At 40.9% G+C, this 22029-nt stretch overlaps 1 protein-coding gene across 8 annotated transcripts; it reads left to right on the top strand.

The window, feature by feature from the left end:
- Positions 1–7447: 7447 nt before the first annotated feature.
- On the top strand, positions 7448–17926 carry LOC311598067 (uncharacterized protein). 8 transcript variants are annotated; one of them, XM_084782874.1, is made up of 5 exons: positions 7449–7635; positions 11475–11531; positions 12934–13060; positions 13810–13905; positions 15892–17926. In XM_084782874.1, the coding sequence occupies exons 2-5, from the start codon at positions 11514–11516 to the stop codon at positions 17055–17057; spliced, it is 1407 nt and encodes a 468-aa protein (XP_084639000.1). In that variant the 5' UTR covers positions 7449–7635; positions 11475–11513; the 3' UTR covers positions 17058–17926. The 8 variants fall into 8 exon arrangements, with proteins under 8 accessions (XP_084639007.1, XP_084639000.1, XP_084639004.1 ...); XM_084782875.1 differs by lacking the exon at positions 7449–7635 and adding an exon at positions 7727–8714; XM_084782876.1 differs by lacking the exon at positions 7449–7635 and adding an exon at positions 8754–8927.
- Positions 17927–22029: the final 4103 nt, after the last annotated feature.

Here is a 22029-nt window from a genome sequence, read left to right as displayed (position 1 = left end):
AATAATAAACATTATTAGGCCATACTGATAAATTAACCACAACAATTTAACCATAAATAATATTCTGTTGCTTTGTGTCTATTTAGTCTTCCTCTCCTTTCATTGGAAGTTTGGATTGTTTCCACTTGCTGCATTTTATAAATTATACTACAATGAAGATAGGTGTGAAAATTGCCTGTAGCTTCTCACTTATGTATAAAAATATAAAAGTGATTTTAAAATCTGCATACTAAAGACACACTAGAAAGAATGTCCCTCGGCTTTAATTCATATATCAATTTTTACTCACCAGGAACAAAAGCCTATGCATATAAAGAACGTGGTGAAGCCTATGATTGGAACTCACTCTTTATTAAACACCAGAGAATTCACACACTAGCGAATCCCTACAAATGTGAACTATGTTCTAAGGCCTTTAGTGTTCCATCAGGAAGTTTTTCCACTCAGTACTTTTTGAACACCAGCAATTTCATATAGAAGAGAATCCTTTCAAGTATGAAGAATGTGAGAAGCCTTTTCTAGTCATGCGCCCTTTACTCTGCAGAAAGTGGGTCATGCAGGACTGAAACGCATTCTGCAAACGTGACATGTGGCAAGAAAATTTTAATATCTTTCTTGCCATAGGGATCATCAAAGAATTCATTCTGACGAGAATCCCTATAAGTGAGAAGTATGTGGCAAGGTCTTTAAAACTCCATGGCAGCTTTCAAACCACCTGGGAATCCATTCATAAGTCTGTAAGAAAATTTACAAGTGTGAAACATGTGGGAAAGCCTTTTGTAATTTTACATATCTTACCTGGTACAAATTGCTTCATGCTGAGTAAAACCTTTCAAATATGACAAATTTGGGGAAATGTTTCACTTTACTTCAAGACTGTGGCAAAATGTTTTACTATCTTCCTCAACTTAAGAAACATCAAATAATTCATTAGGGAGAGAAACTGAAGTGTGGAAACCATGGCTAGGTATTTTATAGTCATTGCAGACTTTTTAGATAGTAGATAATTCATACTAGAGAGAAAGACCACAGCCTTGGAAAATGTGACTTCCAAACATAATGAGCCCATTTCTATCTTCAGTTTTTACAAATTTCTAGTCACAATGGATTCCACTGACAGCTACACATTGCATTGTTTATACAGATTGCATTTTGTAGCATTAACATCTCAATACTGCTAATTATTTCACTCCATGAGCATAAGATGTATTACCATCCATTCAAGTTTTTATTTTTTAAATTCATGGACATTTTATTTTCTTTGTACAAAGTTCTGACTTTGTTGGTTTAATTTAATCAAATATTAGAATGCTGACATGAATGAGATTATTTTTTTGAATTTTTTCCTAACAGATTGATGCTCTTTTAGGAAATACAAATATTCAATTTTTTTAACTTTGATTTTTAGACCCTGAAATGTATTGGCATTCACTAATTACTAATGTCTTTTGTTGGGTCATTAGGGTTTTCTGCCTGCAGGATGACATATGGAAAAGTGAGCACGATTGTGCCTCACCTCTTGATATAGCTCCATTTTGTTCCTTCTTATTTTTAGGAAAGTCTAGACAGTACTTTAGGATGATGTAGAAAGGTAGCAATGAGACAGGATGTGTGAGGGAAGGATTGCAGTTTTTTTCCTGGATGTGTGATGTGAATTCCAAGTTTTTTATTTGTTTTGTTGGATTGTGTGTGTGTGTGTGTGTGTGTGTGTGTGTGTGTGTGTGTGTGTGTGTGTATTTAGCTTGTTTTTCTTTTCTTTTCTCTTGATTTTAACTGGCAGATATTACCTGGAGTTTTTTCTTTCTATACTTGTTCTGAAGAGATCTTTTAACATGAAGGGAGTTGACATTTTAAATTTTCTTTTCTACATTTTTTGCTTGTTTATGTGCATCTTTTGTTCTGTTACTGTGTCACTGTTATTATTTTTGTTTTTTAAGGTTAAATTTGCTTTGCATTTGAAGGACTAGTCTATTTTTATTATGATACCTAAACTGTTGTTGTTGATGTTGTTGTTGATGCTGATGCTGATGCTGCTGATCTTTAACTTCATTTGCTAGGGCACTACTTCAGAATAAATGTCTGAATCAGTGGCTGGAGAAACATCTCAATGGTTAAGAGCAGTGACTGTCCTTCTAGAGGTCCCAGTGGCTCACAACTGTCTGGAATACCAGTTCCCTGGATGTGACACATGTGACACCCTCTTCTGACCACCATGAACAATTGCTTGCATGTGGTGCAGACACACATGCAGGAAAGACACACACACACACACACACACACACACACACACACACACACACACACACGTCATTTTTAGTTAAAGAAATCCTGAACCTAAAACCATAGATTTATTATTTCATAGTTGAATCAAATATGTTCCTGCATTGAAGGAAAGGCAAGTAGATAAGTGATATAGATGACTTACTGGTGTGATTAAACATGTTAAAAGAAACTGAAGGAAGTGTTTTTTTTTTCAGACCAGTGGCTTTAGACTACAGACCATCACAGTATGAAAATTATGTTGGCAGGAACTTGAAATAGCCTATCCCATTGATTTACACTCAAGAAACAATGCTTGTGCTTTCCCCATGTGTCTTAGTCTTCTGTTGATGTGTTAAAACACCACGAGCAAGGCAACTTACAAAGGAAAGTATTTAGTTTGGGGCTCACGGCTCCCGAGGGTCAGAGATGATGACTGCCATGGTAGGCAGCATGGAAGGAAGCAGAGAGTGTGGCACAAGGGATGCATAGTGCTTACATTTTGATCCACAAGCATGAGGCAGAGAGAGCCAACTGGGAATGCTGTGGGCTCTTTGAACCCGGTTATTCTACATCACCTCCCCTCTGAAACACCTCCACTAACAAGGCCATAGCTCCTGATCCTTCCAGAACAATTCTGTCAACTGAATTCAAATATATGAGATTGGGGTGGGGAGCACTCTCATTCAAAGCCCATACAGCTCTTCTCCTTTTATCAGCCCATGCACCTGTCCTGTGGAATAGTGACACCAACATACAGGGTGGCCCTTACAGGCCCCACAGTCTAGAACCATCTGTGCACATCACATTACTTGTACTTTAGGATCTATACAGCTAACAGGGCTATATTTTTATTAATGTATCAATCATTATAGGGAACTTTTCAACTTGCCAAAATAAAGTAATAAACCATCCATGTCATGGCTGCAAGGCTGCTTGAGGGAGAAAATAATGGAGCATCACCTCAAGGATAAAGACCTGATTATCACCTTTTTTATGCATGTTTGTTAAAGGTTCTTCCTCCCACAAAGGTATAGCTTCCATTCTCCAGCATCTGAAAGCTCATAGGGGCTATTTAAAGTGAGTAGTGTAGATTTTCAAATAGAAGAAAACGATGGTTAGATTCTGTCAATGTGACACAACTTAAGACTCCTCTAGGAAGATGAAGCTTTAATTATGGAATTACCTCTATCAGACTCACCTATAGTCTGTGGGGAAATTTCTTGATTGAGGACTGATATAGGAAGGCTCAGACCACTGTTGCTGTTGCTACCCATGGGCAGCTGGTACTGGGTTTATAATAAATCAAACAGCAAGTCAATGGGGCAGATCTGTAAGCAGCATATTTCTATGGTTTCTGCTTGTGACCTTACTTCCAAGTTCCTACCATTACCTTCTGCCCTGATTTTCTTCAGTGATGGTTTGTGTTCATTGGGGGCTTCTATTATTGGTATAAAACATGATACCGAAAATCAACTTAAGAAAAGGGTTTATTTTACCTTACATTTCTAGGTGACAGCCCATCACTCAGGGAAGTCCGTGCAGGAAACTGGTGTAGGGTCAGTTTCCTTAATAATTATATTTTATTATGAACTTACTAAAGGAACATACCTCCCTTACAACCCGACTACCCTAAACAGGGGGGAAAGGAAATTAAAGAAAACAAGAACGAAACCTTCTGGGTATCAGTTCCTAGGAATGATTCTCCTGGTGTAGTCAGCAGGATTTCAGCAGACCAGCAATTTCACCAAAGTTGCTGCTGGAACCTGGAGCAACCAGAACCCAGAGCCTCAGCTGGAGCCCAAAGCCTTGAAGCCTTCCCTGGAGTGGTTCTTTCTGTCTAGGAGCATCTTGAGGTGGAGTGATGAACAGCCAAACAACACCAAGTCCCCAAAAAGCCTAGCCTCCAGTTTGGGGTATGTATATGTATATACATACACTCAGTCTGTTCTAGGATGGTTTTCAGCTAGCAACAACCAATCTCCCCCACGAAGTGGTTTGACTTCTAAGTGGATAAACATCACCTGCTCTCTCACAAATCCCTTCCCCATCCCACACTTGAGACCAAAAGAAAAACATGTTTATCTCACCTACAAACTGGAGGCAGAAGCTGGGGAGGAATGCTATTTACTCTCTACTTCAGCCTCTTTTCTTACATTGCTTAGGACCACCTGCACCAGGGTGAAGCCTCACCCCTCAGGCACACCAAGAACAGAGCCCATATACTTCAACCAGAAAATGCCCCACAGATTTGCCTAAAGGAAAACTAGATGGAGCCACTTGCTCATTTGAGGTACCTCTTCCCAGATAACTACCCTTGACAAAACAGAATCAAAAGCACTTGAATGCAGTCCATGACCTGCAAGCCACATGACCACTTCCTACCATCAAGGTGCTTTTGGTGAGGATGTTCTATGACAGCAACAGGGAGGGGAACTAATGCAGAGGTGAAGGGAAGGTGAAGGAAGGCTTCTTCCTTTGCAAGGATGTAATATGATGAGCTGGCATATTGACAGTTTGTAATATAAGCAAGACAACAAGTGGTGAGTGATTAAATATATCTGTTATGAACCACTTAGTGACATCTGTAAAACAGCAAAGTAAGATGGCTCTCTTAGAAAGCCTGCTCTTATTGCTTTGAATTAGAATGTTCACAAGCTAGGCATGCTAATAAAAAACCTACTTTATCCTGTCCAGAAGAGAGGTTCAGTATTATCAACATGTGAAGCATAGACAGGTCTCTTGGAACCAAAAAAAGAATAACCACTGAAGCAGCCAGAAGGTGGACAGCCAAATGGCACATGTTCCATAAAGGTAAGTCTTTGTAGAGACGAACTAGGGAAATATCTGGATTAAATATAGGTTATATAATACAGTCCATTAATTAACCTCTTAAAGGAGTTACCCACCATTTGCCCTATCCCAAGGTAGCTCAGTGTGTCTTTAGGGAAAGTGCAAAACTATCTACACAGTCAGGCAATGTGCCTCCCTGTAAAGGATGCAGTAATGAAGGATCTTGCATATATCTGGGGATAGTGGTACAGGCTCAGGGTAGTGGGCAAAGGGAATCTTAAGAACTGCAGTTGCTAAGAGTCTATTTCACTGGATTCACTATAAAAGGAAATCACTTTCTACATAGCTACGAGCAGAAACTTAATAGTTTGTATTGCTTGCATACAATATACCTCAAGCACTGCTTCTTTTTGTAATATTCATGCATGAGATTACAAAAAAAATACTGTTTTGTCTCTGTGTATGCATGCCACATATGTGCATGAGCCAAACAGTGTCAAAGGAGGGCGCTGGATCTTCTGGAAGTGGAGGTACAGGGCCTGTGAACTGACAGGCTGTGTTGGCAAATGAACCCTCATCTTCTGCTAGAGCAGCGTGTGCTCTTCACCACACCCTGAGCCATCTCCTTAGCCCCCAATCCTGAGAGTTGAAAGTGATTCTTGCAAAGGATCACATTTTTCAGAATGCTGAAGTGGAGGAAATGAAAGATCTAGAAATTAGGGAAAAAAATTTCCTACTGCATAAAAATTCAGCTTTAGATAGAATTTTCTATCAGCATGCCTTGGCCCCTACTGTTGTGATGACGAGGGAGCCACTTAACACTCTGCATGCTCAGTTTTTACCTACACTTTCTTCCTAAATTGAACAGAGAACTCCACTATTGAGAAACGGAGACAGAGTTCTGATTATAGGCTGCAATTTCACCAGTCAGCACTTCTCATATGAATGAGCACTTTCTCAGTGAAGTTTCCAAACACACACACACACACACACACACACACACACACACATACACACACACACACACACACACACACACACACACACACACACACCCCTAGAGGTCTAGCCATGCTCAGAAATAATATCCTCATGAAGCCCTGTGCTATCTTTGCATTCATGGGAAGACTCTTTTCTGCATCCTAAGTTGTGGTAACTGAGGGAGGCTTGAGGCAGAAGCTCTTGGCTTTCAAGATATTGTTATAGAAGCTGTTTCAGGATCAGAAGAAAGAGGAAAATGAACAAGATGGATCAGAGCCCCGCAGAGGGAAGTCCAACAACGGGCGACAGGCCAGGGGTCATTACATGCAGCAGTGTGGTCCCCGGAGCTGTGTTCTTCCACTTGGGGGAGGAGCAAGGGAGGTGAGCAGGACTGGGAGTACACCTGGTGGTAAACACGCACTAGAGTACACGGGGGAAGCAGAGTGGGTGAAGCTCTGCTACCTCTCTTACAGAAACTAAACTTCTTACATGGATTAATGGATGCAAGTGTGGACAAGGGACTTGCATGTGGAAAGATGTTGAGATGGATTCTGGGAATTTTGTGCAAATAAACTCCAGAGAACTGGACTTTTAACTTTGTTCAATTACCATAACCATCTGTGTGTCCTTGGCCCACTTCCTAACACTGTATGGGTTCCAATGTTCACAGGAATACAGTGTTACCACTTGTAGAGTCTGATGCATATATGGCTCACACAGGGCATCAGTACACGAGAGCAAGGAGTATGTATGTGTATTGCTGAGTCAAATCCTCCATTACACCCAAGGCCTTTACCCTAAACCAGTTCCCTATCTAGTTTTTCTACTTTTTCTTGAGAAAGAACGTCTCTCTATATAAATTGTCCAGTCTAGCCTTGGATCTCGGGTCCTTCTGCAGTAAGCTGCCGAGCACCTAAGGGTTCAATTAAGCACACCAAGGCTGGTTTGAAAAATCATCTTTAGAAGATAATTTTTATTTCCACATTAGTGTATATTTCATTATTTAAAAGTAAAACTGAGCCAGGCGTGATGGCACACGCCTGTAATCCCCACACTCAGGGAGGTAGAGGCAGGCTGATCGCTGTGAGTTCGAGGCCAGCCTGGTCTACAAAGCAAGTCCAGGACAGCCAAAGCTACACAGAAAAACTAAAAAACAAAACAAAACACAACAACAAACAAAATCAGAACATATGGACTAGAAAGGAGTTGTCAGCCTTATATTTCTGTCACAGGCTCGACTCACATTCATATGTCTCCTGTTGTGGATCTGGAGGTGAAAACCAGCCTAGCTCCCTGTGGCTGCACAGTAGACTAGGCTTCTCCCTCCCATACTCTACTAGGGACAAATCCAAACAGTAGAAATTGCTCTACCTGAGTTCCGGGAATTTCGTCGCACAGACTTCTGGGAAATGTAGTCTGGCCTCTGTGTCGTCACAGGGACCTACTCCGGAAACAGTACTTGTTAATTCAGTCTCAAAGTGTGTTCTTTCCCCAAAGTTGGACGAGAGTCCTGTCCTGCTCAGCTCTCAAGTTGCATCTCTGACATGGAGGTCGGTCTACGCAGCAGCGCAGTCTGAGGCACTGTGCAAGTTCTTCTTGGAGGTAGCGGAGCTGCGGTGGGCGGGAGACCGGAAGAAGCTGACCCGTTGGTCCTGCGCTGACCTTACATGCTGGGCCTTAAGGTCTGGGCTGGAGAGAGGGCGTGTCTGGTGGTGGTTTTGTTAGATTTCTGAGCACAACCGAGTCTTCCCAGAGCTTCTGGGACAGGAGAGCAGGGTGGTTGCGCAGTAGTGGACTATGTGTAAGCATCAGGCTTGGTGGGTCAGCTGACTACCTGCACCTCAGGTGGTGCCGGGAGCTCACTTTCCCACCTGGCTGGGGAACCATTCTGTTACTAGCTGAACCACCATCAGATGAAGATTGACGATTCTCTCTGTATATCTAGAGCAGGTGGATTTTCTGTCTCTCGTGCTCCACGACAGAACTAGTTATGATCATGGGGGTATTAAATTGTCTTTGTTGTCGCCAGTTGATGAATGAAACGGGGGAAAAAAAAATCTGAGACACAACAGGTATCAGCTGGGAAACGCTGGGACCCTGTGGACAAGTCCACCAGAGTCACCTGGTAAAGCAAAGCTTTGACTAGGGGTGAGGGAACACAGGTGAAGCGGACGAACGGAGAGAGGGACCACCGCAGAGAGAGTGAGAACTGGGGAAGCCGATGCCCAGCTTCACCCTGAGGGCTGGAGAGATTTTAAAGCCTGTGAATGGTCTTCTAAGTTATTATATATAAAAACAAAGATAATGACAGAATACAAGGTAGCAGGCGGATGTTATGTTATACAGAGTTTATTAAATGAGCATGGGGGAAGAGGAAAAGGGGGAATGGGTACCCCAGAGAGAGAAAAGGAGAGAGAGAGAGAGAAACAGTGGAGAGGAGAGGAAGTAGAGAGGTAGAAGGGTGGGGAGAGCGCCAGATGGAGGGTCTGTCTTTTATATGGCCCTCGGCAGGGCCACGCCCCCGTGGCAGGTAAGCAGTGACATCACAGGTAGGCAGACTGAAGCAGAATCCTAACAGTTATGGTCAGTTATTTTCAAGAAAGACAGGATGACTGGCGCACAGTGCCTTGTTCTGCCTTCACCTGCTTGAGCCAGATGATCAGCAGGGGCCCCAGGAACAGGTGGGAAAGCTCGTTTTGTTTTAGGCTGCCAGGCTTTTGTGTCAGCTCAGCAGAGTGAGGAAGAACTCACAGATCGGTGTGTAGTCATGGAATTTAAAGTAAGCAGACCTCACTTCTGCTCTGGGATTCTCCTTGCCTGAGGCAGCCCACGGTGGTTTACATCCATGCCTGCTTCTCTGACTCCTGGATGCCCTCTTCTTCCTTATACCACAGGTGTGTGTGTGTGTGTGTGTGTGTGTGTGTGTGTGTGTAATGCTTCTCTACAGTTAGTCAAATGGAACCCCTGCTCTGCACTTAGGTAATGACAGCCACATCCTCTACTGTCGTTAACATGTGGTATTGTGTCATCCAACCAGCAAAATGAACTGTCATTCCTTGCTCTTTTGCGAGGAGGACTTTATTTATTGTAGGATCTTTTCCTTGTATGCTAATGTTTGTGTAAGTGATGACATGAGGGTGTTACTGGTTTTCACAGTACTTGCTGTGTTACACAAGCCATGTCTTGAAAAACCCTGAGGGGAAAGTGCTGGATAATGGATTCAGTTTCAGAGACCATTGAAAGAAATTGTAGGTGTTATTTGAACAGAACTGAGTAGAAACCAAACATGAATGTGTGGAATAAACTTGAGAAACATAGATTTTTTTTCATTACTTTGTCTTTGAGTATTAGAAAAGTTTCTGTCACTGAGTCCATCGAAAATTATTTTCAAATTCAGTGACATATTTTGAGTTGAAAAGTGTGTGTCAGTTTAGCTGTCCAACTCTTTAAATCCTGCACCCCATTGTTCTTCTCTCTGTGGTAGCTACATAAAAGTAGGTCAGTGGGTGACAACTGAGTCCCAACTGTGTACTGGATATATACCACTTACTAGTACATTAAGAAGATTCAGTAATGATATACTGATTTTTTAAAATCCAAATGTACCTAGACATCTGGCATACAGAGGAAAACGTGATATTTCTATTTAAGCTAAAATTCTAATTATTCATTTCATTTTTTTCAATAAATACATTGCATATGGTCTATCACGTCCTTTTTAGGGTTCCATTTCCAGTATCTGAATTAGCATTTTTTGCAAAAATGTGTTAACTTAAAGCAAAAGTTAATGATTGCTGTGTGCCGAGCGTGTGTGTGTGTGTGTGTGTGTGTGTGTGTGTCAAAGGTTGGGACAGGTCAATGCATTGTCACTTGATGATGCATTTGGTGTTTTGTTGTTTTTTCTTTTTTTAAAGCAATGTGTTGTTTAATTGGTATATATATATATCTCAGGAACACTGACATAGATACAGGAGTTCTTATGAATTCAGCTTTGTCCACTCTGTTGTGGTAGGCTTGTCTCTAGGACCAGCCTCCACTCAAGCGGAGGACAGACGACTGCAGTCCCAGTTCAGGGATTAGAATCAATTTGCAGCAGTTTGTAATGAATCAGTTTGTGGTCTCCCCACCGCCAACCCACCCCGGGCAAGAATTTATTTGCATTTCTTCTCCATCCAGCTTCCTTTAAAATTATTTGCTTTAATTATATTGGTTAAAATCCCAACTAAGTGAGATCCTGGTGGCCTTCTGCCCTCCCGTCACAGGAAGCCCACAGCGAGGAGAGTGGCCTGAGCACAGCAGACACTTCCCATATGGAACAGTGGTGGCCTGTGCTGGTGGTCAGCATTAAGCAGCGGTCCTTGCAGTACGTTCACCACTGGGGATCTGTTTGGTTCTCTCAGGATGTTTCCATCTTCACTCTGCCCTGAGTTCCTGCAGCTCTCCACGCCGAGCATTTTCCCTGCCTGTGAAGCTTTGCAAGCTTCCAAGGGAGAGACGCACTAAGTAGTCCCGTTTAGCTGTGATGCCAGTGAGCCACAGCAATGACTAATGTGGCCAGGCAGCCCTCAAGGTGGCGCAGTGCCACTGACACCTTGGCAAAAGCATCAGCTGTCTGATTAGACATAGGTCTGATCCAGAGGTCTAGAAGCCTAGGCAAATACCCACGGACAGTTTGTTCATAGATCTTGGAAGAGAATGTATGTCTGGAACATAAGGTCATGGAACTCACAAGGGACCATGATTGGAGTTAGGAGAGAGACTTGGAAATGTGGTAATTACATTTTAACTAAATATTTCAGAAGAAAAAGGATAAAGGCATGTAACTTATAAAGATATGGCTGAAACTGGAAATTAGTTCAGGCACAAAAAGACCTGTATCTTTTTGTATCACCTGATCTCATACATATGTTAAATGTATATATAGCGTTGTAACTCAGAGAAGTTGGAAATACAATGGTTTTTCTCAGGGCTTGTGGACGTACTAAATATGGATGCTCTGAAACAGTGCCATAGGAGGCAAAGCTCACAGTACTGTTGTCCTGAATGCCGGATGTATGTAAACATTATGTTGTGTACATTTCAGAAGCATTTAAGACAGCAATTTCGACATTTTAATAATAAAAAAATTAGAGGACATTAACATACTAAAACTGATGGAAAGACTATGCAAGGTTTATCCATAAAAGTATTGTAAAGTACTTCACTGATATAGAAATATCTTATTTATTCAGTAAAAAGGGGAGATAGAATATGATTTCTCTTACAAGTCATTTTGGAATCTTATTCAATAATATGAAGAAATAAAGTGAAATATTGTAAATTTAAAAATAAGAAAAAAATGTTACCACTGCTCTCTTAGTCACTGTTGTATTACTGTGAGGAAAGATTATGAACATGACTTATAAAACAGCATTTAATTTGAGGCCTGCATATGGTTTCAGATGGTCAGTTCATGATCAGCATGGTGGCAGTGGGCAGGCATGGTGCTGGAGCGGAAGGTGAGATCATACATGCTAATCCATAGTCAAGACGGTGGGTGGGGAACGGAGGGAGGGAGGAAGAGAGACAGACAGACAGACAGACACAGAGACAGACAGACTGATTTGGCTTTTGAAGCCTCAAAGCCCACCTCCATTAACACACCTCTTCCCAAAGGACCACACCTACTCTGAAAAGGCCACATCACCTAATCTCTCCCAACGAGTTCCACTTATGTGGACAAAGCATTCAAATACATGTGCCTATGGGGGCTATTTTCACTCAGTCCCCACAACCACCAGTTAGAATTCCTGGACACACCACAGTGAGGTGTCACATACTTTAGGAATATGTCAAACGTTTCTTTCTGGGAAAAAGTGGAAAGCAGAAATGACAAGAAGATCAAAATGATTTTCAGTATATTGGAAATACTAAAAAAAAAATTGTTATTCCTCTACCTGCTGGTTTTTAACTGCTTCTGACACCTACATTATAATTTGTCTGAGTTCTTCCTTTTCTTCTATCTGTTGGCCGCTCCATCTTGTGTCTCTTGGTGCACTCTCATTAGCATTGCTACTGAGCCCTGTCAAAGTAAAGAATACAGACCTCAGCCCAGAGCTGCTGCATCATAATCTACATGTTCGTTGCATTTCATATTCAGGATTGTGCATATAAAGTACTGAGCCGGTCCTTTTCCTTCACCTTGACGTTCTCCTGTGAGAAATGTCTATCTGGGTGGTACATAAAACCAGCATGCTGGTGCTAGACCCAGAATGTTTTCCTATAGAAGCATTCATTTTACCTTACAACTGACTTAAAAGTAGAGTATCCACATGGGCTTGTATGATCTGTCTTTTCCTTCCCTGAAGATGGGTCCAGTATGAGATCATGTGACCTCTCCTGAAGTGTCTAAAGAATATTCCTCACCTATGTTAGACGCATTCTAGCTCTCTTTTTATCCTGGGCAAAATATAGAACTGTGTAAACAAGTACAAGATGTGAATGTTAGTTAGAGCTTCTATTACAGTGATAAGCACTATGACCAAAGTAACTTGTTGAAGAATGGATGAATTTCAACATAAGTTCAACTTCAGGTAATAGCCTATCACTGAGGGAAGTCAGGGCAGGAACCTGCTTACTTGCTTGGTCTTCATGGCTTGCTCATCCTGCTTTCTTAAATGATCTAAGACCACCTGCCCAGGGGTTGCACCATTCACCATGAGCCCGGTTGTCTCATATCAGTGAATCCCAGCCTCCGATAGGGTTGCTTACAGGAATGTGGAATGCACATTCCAACTGAAGTTACCTCCTCTCAAATTACCCTAGCTGTCTGACAGTGACCAAGAACTAGACCCCCAATGCCTGTTATTAATGGTTTTAATTCATTAAAAGTGTGGTATAATTCATTGATTTTCATTACAGGAAATGCTGTCATTCTGGGATGTGGCCATTGATTTTTCTCCAGAAGAGAGGGAATGTCTGAACTCCGCTCAGTGGAATTTGTACAGGGATGTGATGTTGGAGAATTACAGCAACCTTGATTTCCTGGGTGAGGATCACTTCCACTGTGAATTCTTATTTACCTGTCAACATGTGGCTTCCTCACTCTATACATTATTTCACGGGAGCATGTGTTTCCCAACAGCAAGTTTCATATTCCTGGCTTTAAAAAAAAAATTAGGGAATATGTTTAGCTGAGAAACATTGCTCTCTCTTTTGTGTGTTTAGCTTGTCTGTGTTGGAAGAATGCATCCTTCACAGTACTGGGGATGTTAGAAACCCTGTTGTAATAGGAATGTACCTTATACATTGATGAAAGTGTTTCAGCCAGGGGTAATGGTGCACGCCTTTAATCCCAGCACTCAGGAGGTAGAAGCAGGTGGATTACTGTGAGTTCAAGGCCAGCCTGATCTACAAGGCCAGTCCAGGACAGCCAAGGCTACGCAGAGAAACCCTGTCTCAAAAAAACAAAAACAAAAATAAAAAACAGAAAGAAAGAAAGAAAGAAAGAAGAAGAAGAAGAAGAAGAAGAAGAAGAAGAAGAAGAAGAAAGAAGAAGAAGACAATATTTCACAATTCAGTTTTAATGCCTTTTCCTTTAAATTAAGCTCAGAATCTGGATATTGTAAATTTCTTCACATATTGTAATGATCCTGTCAGAAATCATTTAAGGAACTAATTGTCTGCAATCATGTGTTGCATCTTCTCTTTCCTTATAAACACTGTTTCTTGGAAGGGACATGTCAGTTCTCAGTAGAAGAGCACTCAAACAGTCTTGTTTTCTTTTCCTACAAACAGGTCTTTCTGTCTCTAAGCCACAGCTGGTGACATTTCTGGAGCAAAGACAAGGGCCTACTGCTGTGACGAGACCAGCTGCAACCCCTGTGCACCCAGGTGTGTAGGAAAGGGGCAGGGGGTCAGAGGACAGAGTTGAGGTCCAAAGATCCAACAGAGAGCCAGGCTTTACCGTATTCACGGAGACACAATGCTGTGGTGGAAATCATTCTTTAGGTCTCTTCTCTCATATCTTTGATTAAAGAAGCACATCTCTCAGTGATTATGGTAGTTTGTGTCTCTTAAGGTTAGTATTTCTCTGACAGTGAGATGTGCTTGCCTTTACAGTGACTTCCAAAGGTGGACGTCGTCATTGCTTCTTCTCCTCCTCCTTCTTCTCTACCTCCTCCCTTTCTCCTCCTCCTCCTCCTCTTCTTCCCTTTTTCTTTCTCTCTTTATTTTTTTGGTTTGATTTTTAGAGACAGGGATTCTCCGTAGCCTTGCTTGTTCTGAACTCATTTTGTAAACCAGACTAGCCTCAAACTCAAAAACATCTGCCCACCTCTGCCTCCCAGAGTGCTGGGATTACAGGTGTGCATTACTGCACCCAGCAAAATCTTCATTTTTTTTTTTTTTAGTTTACATTGTAACTGACTTTGCACTGTGTTCTAAACCTAAACATTTACATACATTTCTAAAGACCTAGGTGTAAATCCATCGTAAGACAGTAACTTTACACATAAATATATTTTTATCATTTATATTCACGTTGATTAAAATCACTTCATCAGAGTTCTTTTTGAATGATGAAAGTGCATTCTCATTTTTTTCCCTATCACACACTCACTACTAAAGATTTATAATGCACGTACTTTGTCACTATATACTCATAGATTTAAACTGCCCAACACTAGAAGAATTTTAACAGCTCATCAATAAGTTTTCAGAATACTATGGATTCAAGATTGTTTTTTTTGTGACTTGGCAATTTGACTGTGTGTTACTTGGCAGTGGCTAACCTGTAACCATTTGTCTGTATGTAACCTACATAATTTTATGGATGGTATATCCAATGATAAACACTTCAGGACAATGTAAGATAACGAAAAATACGAGCTCTCCTTATGTGACCATCAGAACTGTGTGTTTCCACTTCATGTGCAAACATGAGTCTCAGGTTTTAATGTCTTGCACATTGTCTCTTTTCATTGCTCAGCTATTGTTTTATCCAGAAGATTAATAATTCTTAGAAAGTGAGCGAATTTTAACACTGTTTTGTTGACAACATATTGTCTTTAGCAGAAGTTGATATTCATAGGTGAGCCTATAGAGTTTTTTCATAGTTTTGATATCATTGAGATGTTTGTCATCCAAATAAAAAATAAATGCTATGTGAAATCTGTGAGGTATAGTATTTAAGATTATTGTAGACATATTTGTTATGCATGTTTCTATTCATACCTAAAAATTCTAAAATTCATACTTAGAATATAAATGGTATTTCTATATTGCTTCAATCTCACGCAGCCACCAAGTTGATATCATGTGTGTCCATGTATATTACCTATGTTTGTTTAAAGAATGTATTTTCATTTGCATAATACCTTTTGTTATGCATCATAGATAATTACTACTTATTTAGATACTTAATTTGAATAATGCTCCATTCTTTCTTTTTGTGTTTTTTGGTTTAGTTTGTTTGCTTTTTTATGTATAATTTGTTTGTTTGTTTGTTTTGAGACAGGGTTTCTCTGTGTACATTTGGCTGTCCTAGAACTCACTATGTAGACCAGCCTGACCTCGAACTCATAGTTATCTCCCTGCCTTTGCCTCCAGAGTGCTGAGATTAAAGCTGTGCACCACTACCACCTGGCCTGCTATTATTTCTATGTTCAATTTGACCAGGCTTTTACTTCAGTAGAAGTTTAGATTGTTTCTACCTACTGTATTTTTAAAATTATGCTCAATGAATATAGGTGTAGAAATTTAGTGTTGTTTTTGGTTTATCAGTAACAATGTAAGTATGAGTAATATCTGCATTTAAAGATAAGCATAAATATAAAGAATGTGCTAAGCTTTTGTTGATATCTCAACTTTGGTCAACAGGAAAAACACTCAATAAATGGAAAGATTACAGCAAGGCCTTTTACTGTAATTCACTGCTTATTCAGTGCCAGAGAATCCATCCGGGGGAGAACCCCTACAAGTGTAAAGAATGTGGGAAGGCATTTCGTATTCGCTCTAGACTTTCTATACACCAGAGAGTTCATACTGGAGACAAACCCTACAAGTGTGAAGAATGTGGTAAGGCCTTTAATACTCATTCAAAGCTTGCTGAACACCAGAGAATACATACTGGAGAAAAACCCTACAAGTGTGAACAATGTGGTAAGGCCTTTAGTACTCGCTCAACCCATTATAGACACCAGAGAAATCATACTGGAGAAAAACCATACAAGTGTGAAGAATGTGCCAAAGTCTTTTCCTACCCTTCATTGCTTAAGGTACATCAAAGAGTTCATTCTGCAGAGAGACCCTACAAGTGTGAGGAATGTGGGAAGTTATTTTACTGCCCTTCATTGCTTAAGAAGCATCAAATAATTCATTCTGCAGAGAAGCCCTACAAGTGTGCAGACTGTGGCAAAGCATTTCACTATCCTTCATTGCTTAAGCGACATCAAAGAGTCCATGCTGGAAGGAAACCCTATAAGTGCAAAGACTGTGACAAGGCATTTTACTCTTCTGCATTCCTTAAGCGCCATCAAAGAATTCATTCTGAAGAGAATTCCTACAAGTGTGGAGAATGTGGCAAAAGGTTTTATTCCTTTCCACACCTTCAGGATCACCAAAGATTTCATTCTGGAGAGAAACCATACAAATGTGAACAGTGTGGGAAAAGATTTTCCACTCTCTCATACCTTCCTTGGCACAAATTGCGTCATTCTGGGGAGAAATCTTACAAATGTGAAATATGTGGCAAAATGTTTTACTCCACTTTAGACCTTAAGAAACACCAAAAAATCCATGCTTATAAGTGTGGGGAATGCCACTATGCCTTTCCTAATTACTCAGCCCTAACTGCACACCAGAGAATTCATACTGGAGAGAAACCCCACATATGCCAACAATGTGGAAAAGCCTTTTCTAGGCTTGATAGCCTCAATCAGCACCACATTGTTCATACTGGAGAGAAACCCTATAAATGTAATGAGTGTGGCAAACAGTTTTTCCGATCTTCATCCCTTAAAAGACATCAAGGAATTCATTCTTAATATAAACTTGACACGTGTGTGCAATGTGATAAATCTTGCTAAATATTCAGACCTTACCCAAGTCAAAGGAATCCATGGAAGTTGAGAAGCCATGCACGTGTGAAGGATGGTGCGTGCTTTAGCATGCAGTCATCACTTTCCACCATCGGGAAAGCTCAGTCTGCAGAGAAACTGTCCAAACGTGAAGGGAATCACAGGCTTATAGTGCTTCTTCATATCTTAAGTAACAGCGATCTTCATCCTGAACATCAGTGCTACCATGTGAAGGATGTGGTGAAGGTGTCAGTTATCTTTCAACCCTGGTTCACCCTCAGTAATTCACATAATATTGCTGTCCCTAAGCCTTAATGACACTTCAGTCTTCAGCAACCAAAGCATTGACAGAGGTGAGGAACCCTGAAGGTGCACGTGCCCTCCTTAGCTTCAGCTGTCAACCTCACACAGCCCATCATTACCTGAGTTCATGCATTACTGGACCACAGTGTCTTAGGGCATGAATGGGGGCATTTTCTTTATTGTTACATGATGTAGGAGCATCCATCCAGGCAGGCAGAACCTGGCTAGGTGTTCTTGGGTTACATAAAACTCATGGGTGAGCTGGGTGTGCCTTTAATCCCAGCACTGGGAGGGTCTGCAGAGGCAGTCAGATCTCTGTGAGTTTGAGGCCAGCCATTTGGAGTGAGTCCAGGGCAGCCAAGGCTACACAGAGAAACCCTGTCTCAAAAATTGAACAAACAAACAAAAAATCATGGGTGAGCAGGAGGCTGAGGAACATGTGAGGAAGCATGCTCTCTGTTTCACTTCCTGTCTAGCTTCCCTGGAAGAGGAACAGTGACCCTTATGTTGAAATAAAATATTCCCTTTCCAAAGTTGTTTTAGGTCATGCCATTCATGACTCCAACAGATCATTGTAGGAAAGCAAAGAACATGGGAGGCATTTCCTTCTCCATCCTTGCCTTGTACTAGAGACAATGTCACAAAGCCTTTAGATGTGTGCAGCCTCTCTTGGACACCAGCATTTTTATACTGCAAAAAAGTCCTATTGACACAAAGCATGCAACAAAGAATTTTATGTTTCCCTTATTTAACACCAAAAATGTCCTACCGTAGCTGTACTTTGTAAAAGCAAAGACAGTAGCTACATGTTGAACAATTGTTCCAAACTCAGTGTGAAGAACCTAGGCATGAATAAAGCTGTGTATTTTACTCTTCACACCTGAACATCAGAAAAATAAATTTAGGAAACCACACAAATTAAACAGTGTGACAAAGCCATAACTAAGTTCACACATTAGGGCCCATGAAGAGTTCATAGTGTAGAAAAATCTACTTACAATGAGTCTCACAGGATCCTTTTCAAGTATACACACCTCATAATAGCAAATGAACTACACTATTATCAATAGTGTAACAATGTCTTTCCTTATAACTTATATATTAATGGATATTATGGAAGTATAGTACACACAATACTATTCATACAGAGCTTGGATAAACATGAGGCAGTTTACACAAATATGATGCATTTGATATGATTGAAAGTCATTACAGACCTCAGCATCCTGCAGATTACTCAAGTCTGATATTATCAATCTGCAATATAACCAAATCAGTATATGGCAAAGGATATTGGAGATGCAGGAGTATGGGGCAAGGACAGGTCTGCTGAAGGAATGGCAAACAGAGGGAAAGACATAGGACAGAGGAAATGAATCCTGCCAGCAGAACCAGAGGTGGAGGGGCTCCATAAGCCATTTGGAGTCAACTGCATATCATCTGAGGCCCCACATATCAAAGTGGAGCTATGTGATTGAGTGTTTCCCATACTGGATTTTGGTCTTTGGCCTGGCCAGTCCTTGTGCTCGGATTATTCTGTTTTGGGTTGGGAGCATGTAGCTAGGTTTTTGTTTTGGAGGAGGTCAGAATGAAGAGAATGCCATGTGTCTTGGATGAAGTGTGGGTTATGGTCTTTTCAATTCATGAAATTGTTAAATACATTATGTACTTTGAAAGCTGGACTCTAGTTGACGAAGGAGATGAATATAAGGCTTAGTATTAGGAGGAAATGTTGCAATTAAAGTGATAGAGCTGGAGCCAGCAAGAGCCTCAGTGGATTAAATGTACTTTGCAACAATCCTGATGACTGGAAAATTTCCCCAGTATGCACATAATAAGAAAGAAGCCCACTCCAGAAAGTGGCCTTTGGACCTGCATGTATGGACCCACACTGACAGACATATGTGTATATACACATAATAAAATTAAAACATGTTTTAAAGTGTGTTTGAGTTCAAGTAACAGGGGGTGGAGAAATGATCTTTATCTCGGTCTCCAGTAGATGAAATCTAGAATCATACCATAGATAAGCCTGAGGCCATTTCTTGGAAGGGTTTATCTTGACTATTTAATTGAGATCAGAAGACCAGCTGATGGTGGGTGGACAGGTGGGTCTTTCTTGTTGGCTGGGATTCTTGATTGTATGAGGAGAGTCAGCGGAGAGCAACCTTTACCCATCTACCTCCATCTGCTTCCTAACTGTGGAGGCAACATGAGCAGCTGCTTCAAGTTGTGCTGCCTTAATTTTCTCACCATGCTAGACAGTAACTTCGAACCACAAACCAGATTAAACCCTTTTTCCTGTAAGTTGCCCTTGTCTGGTATTTTATGATAGCTACAGGGAAAGTTAGACTGCCTGCCAAGTAAAAGGATCACTTTGACATTAATACATAATGCACCAGTATTTTCTACCAGTTTCTCCTTTATTCTCAGTCTGCTCACTTCCCTTTAAATATATTACCTTTCTTCTTATACATGTAACGTGTGCACACGCACACGTCCACAGAGGTAGCATCATATAGGCATAAAGTTATTGTATAGTTCCAATGCTGATTTCTATGACCACCTCCCCCATGGCTGGTTGCAAATTTTGTTCTGAGAATCTCCTGTCTCAGTTGTGTAAACACTGTTTCCCAATTGTCTCCTCATATGCCAATAAAATAGCTTACAGCCAATCACCAAGCAGGGGAGAGAATAGGGCTGGACTTCCTGCCAGCCAGGGAATGGGGCATTAGAGGAGGAAATAGGGCATGAGCAGAGGTCCAGGAGACATCAGGAGAGAGGAGCTAGGGCTGGAAGCCCCAAAGTACAAGTATCTCTAGGATGTACACTTGGAAGAAGCCAGATTCGCTTAGAAGATTAATAATAGAGTAATAGCTGCTCAGGTACTGTGCTGTAAAGCTTGTTAAAATAATATAGTAGAGTCTCAATTATTCAAGTGATAGCTGAATTAAGAGAGAAACTGAGAGACAAACGCAATTTTATAAAAAATACCCTTAACACATCAGTATAATCTAGGTAAAAATGAATGTCATTTTTCAGTGAAAATTTGAATGCTGAATGTGGTTGAATGTGTGTGCATTTGTGTTTATGCTGTTAGTTAATATGATGACTCATCTTTGTGTCCACCATGACCTGATTTGGAATCAACTGAAATCTTAGCTTCTGCACACCCTTAAAAGGGGGATTTTCTTAATCATACTGTATTGAAAAGACCACCCTAAAGCTGGGCCTTACTTTTTAGTTGATAATACAAATAAAAGAATACTGAAGAAGAACATTTTGCCCTCTCACTGCTTGCCCTAACTCTCCATCCACTTGCTTCATCCTTTATTAAATCCAACACCTTCTGCATTCCAACATAGACTAAAACCCAGCAACTCTTCAAGCATCCAGACTTCCTCAGAGACATCAACCTCTTCTACTGAATAGCTGCTAGTTTCACTCACTTTTCCTTGCAAAACCACCACTGTTGGAATACCTAGACTACATCCTGGAAACCAGCTTAATAAATCCTCCTCACTACTTACATTCCACTCTCCTGTTGCTTTAGAGATCCTATACCATTGTTACATTGACACCCTTTGCCTTTTCAATGTTAATATCTATCATATAGTTTGGATATTTTGTGTGTGCAGGATGAGAGACATAGATCTAATTTCATTCATCTTCAGGAGCATATCCACATTTGACAATATTTGTTGAAAAGTCTGTCAGTTCCAATACCTAGTTTGTATACTTGTGTTAAAATTAGCATGTGCATTGCATTAGCATTTGTCCTTGGCTCTTACTTCACATTGTACTGTCTGTATGTTTGTTTTTCTTGAATCTCATTCTCAGTGTAGCTCTGTAGCAGAGTTTGAGATCAGCTAATAATATATATCTGACTGTCCTTTCTTCTAAGATTGCTTTTGTCGTCTCTGTTCTTTTATGTTCCATTATAATTTTCCTAGTTCTGTAGTGACTAATATTATGGAAAGTCAGAAACAAGAGTGAAACTACTGAACAGTATGACTAACAGATTTAACAATGTATAAAGTACACAGAGAAATGAAGATTGCAACCAAGATGTCCAGGGACAGTAAACAGGCCAAAGCTGCACAGAGAAACCCTGTCTTGAAAACAGTAACAACAAAAATTTGCTGGTCTCACAAGCCTTAAAACATGGTTTAAACAGCAGAATCCATGTAAGTGTGGAAGATGAGTAGAGGGCTGAGGAATGGTTAAGCAAACGAGTGTAGTCAGATCCTGTATACTTGCTAATGTTCTTCATCTGGGCTAAATCTATCCACACCAGCCATGTGCTTCTTCACCTAACCCATGGTGGCCTTCCTTCTTCCTCTCCTCCGGTCTCTCTCTCCCAAGATTCTGTGTCCGCTAGCCCTGGAACCTTAGCCACACCTATCCCATTTGCCCTGGCCAGGTATGATGACCTTTTATTGGTCTAACAGGTTAGGCTCTTAGGCAAGGTAGGTCACAGAGACAGCAAGCAGTAACTAACATCAAAATACATCAGACCAACCTCCAACACAGGGGTTATACATTGATTCACAAGTAGGAGGCAGAGAAAGTTAACATGGGATCTTGGAACTTCAGAGCCCACCTCCCCACCCCACCCCCCACCCCCAGTGACACA

This window comes from Acomys minous (assembly GCF_964271855.1).
Source record: "Acomys minous genome assembly, chromosome: 5".
NCBI lineage: Eukaryota > Metazoa > Chordata > Mammalia > Rodentia > Muridae > Acomys > Acomys minous.
This window is presented reverse-complemented; position numbering and strand designations above follow the sequence as displayed.

Excerpts from the sequence above, each read along its gene's own strand:
- LOC311598067 (XM_084782874.1), top strand. Across the intron at positions 13,061-13,809 it reads CAGCAACCTTGATTTCCTGG|GTCTTTCTGTCTCTAAGCCA; the intron begins GTGAGGATCACT and ends TCCTACAAACAG. Across the intron at positions 13,906-15,891 it reads TGCAACCCCTGTGCACCCAG|GAAAAACACTCAATAAATGG; the intron begins GTGTGTAGGAAA and ends TTTGGTCAACAG.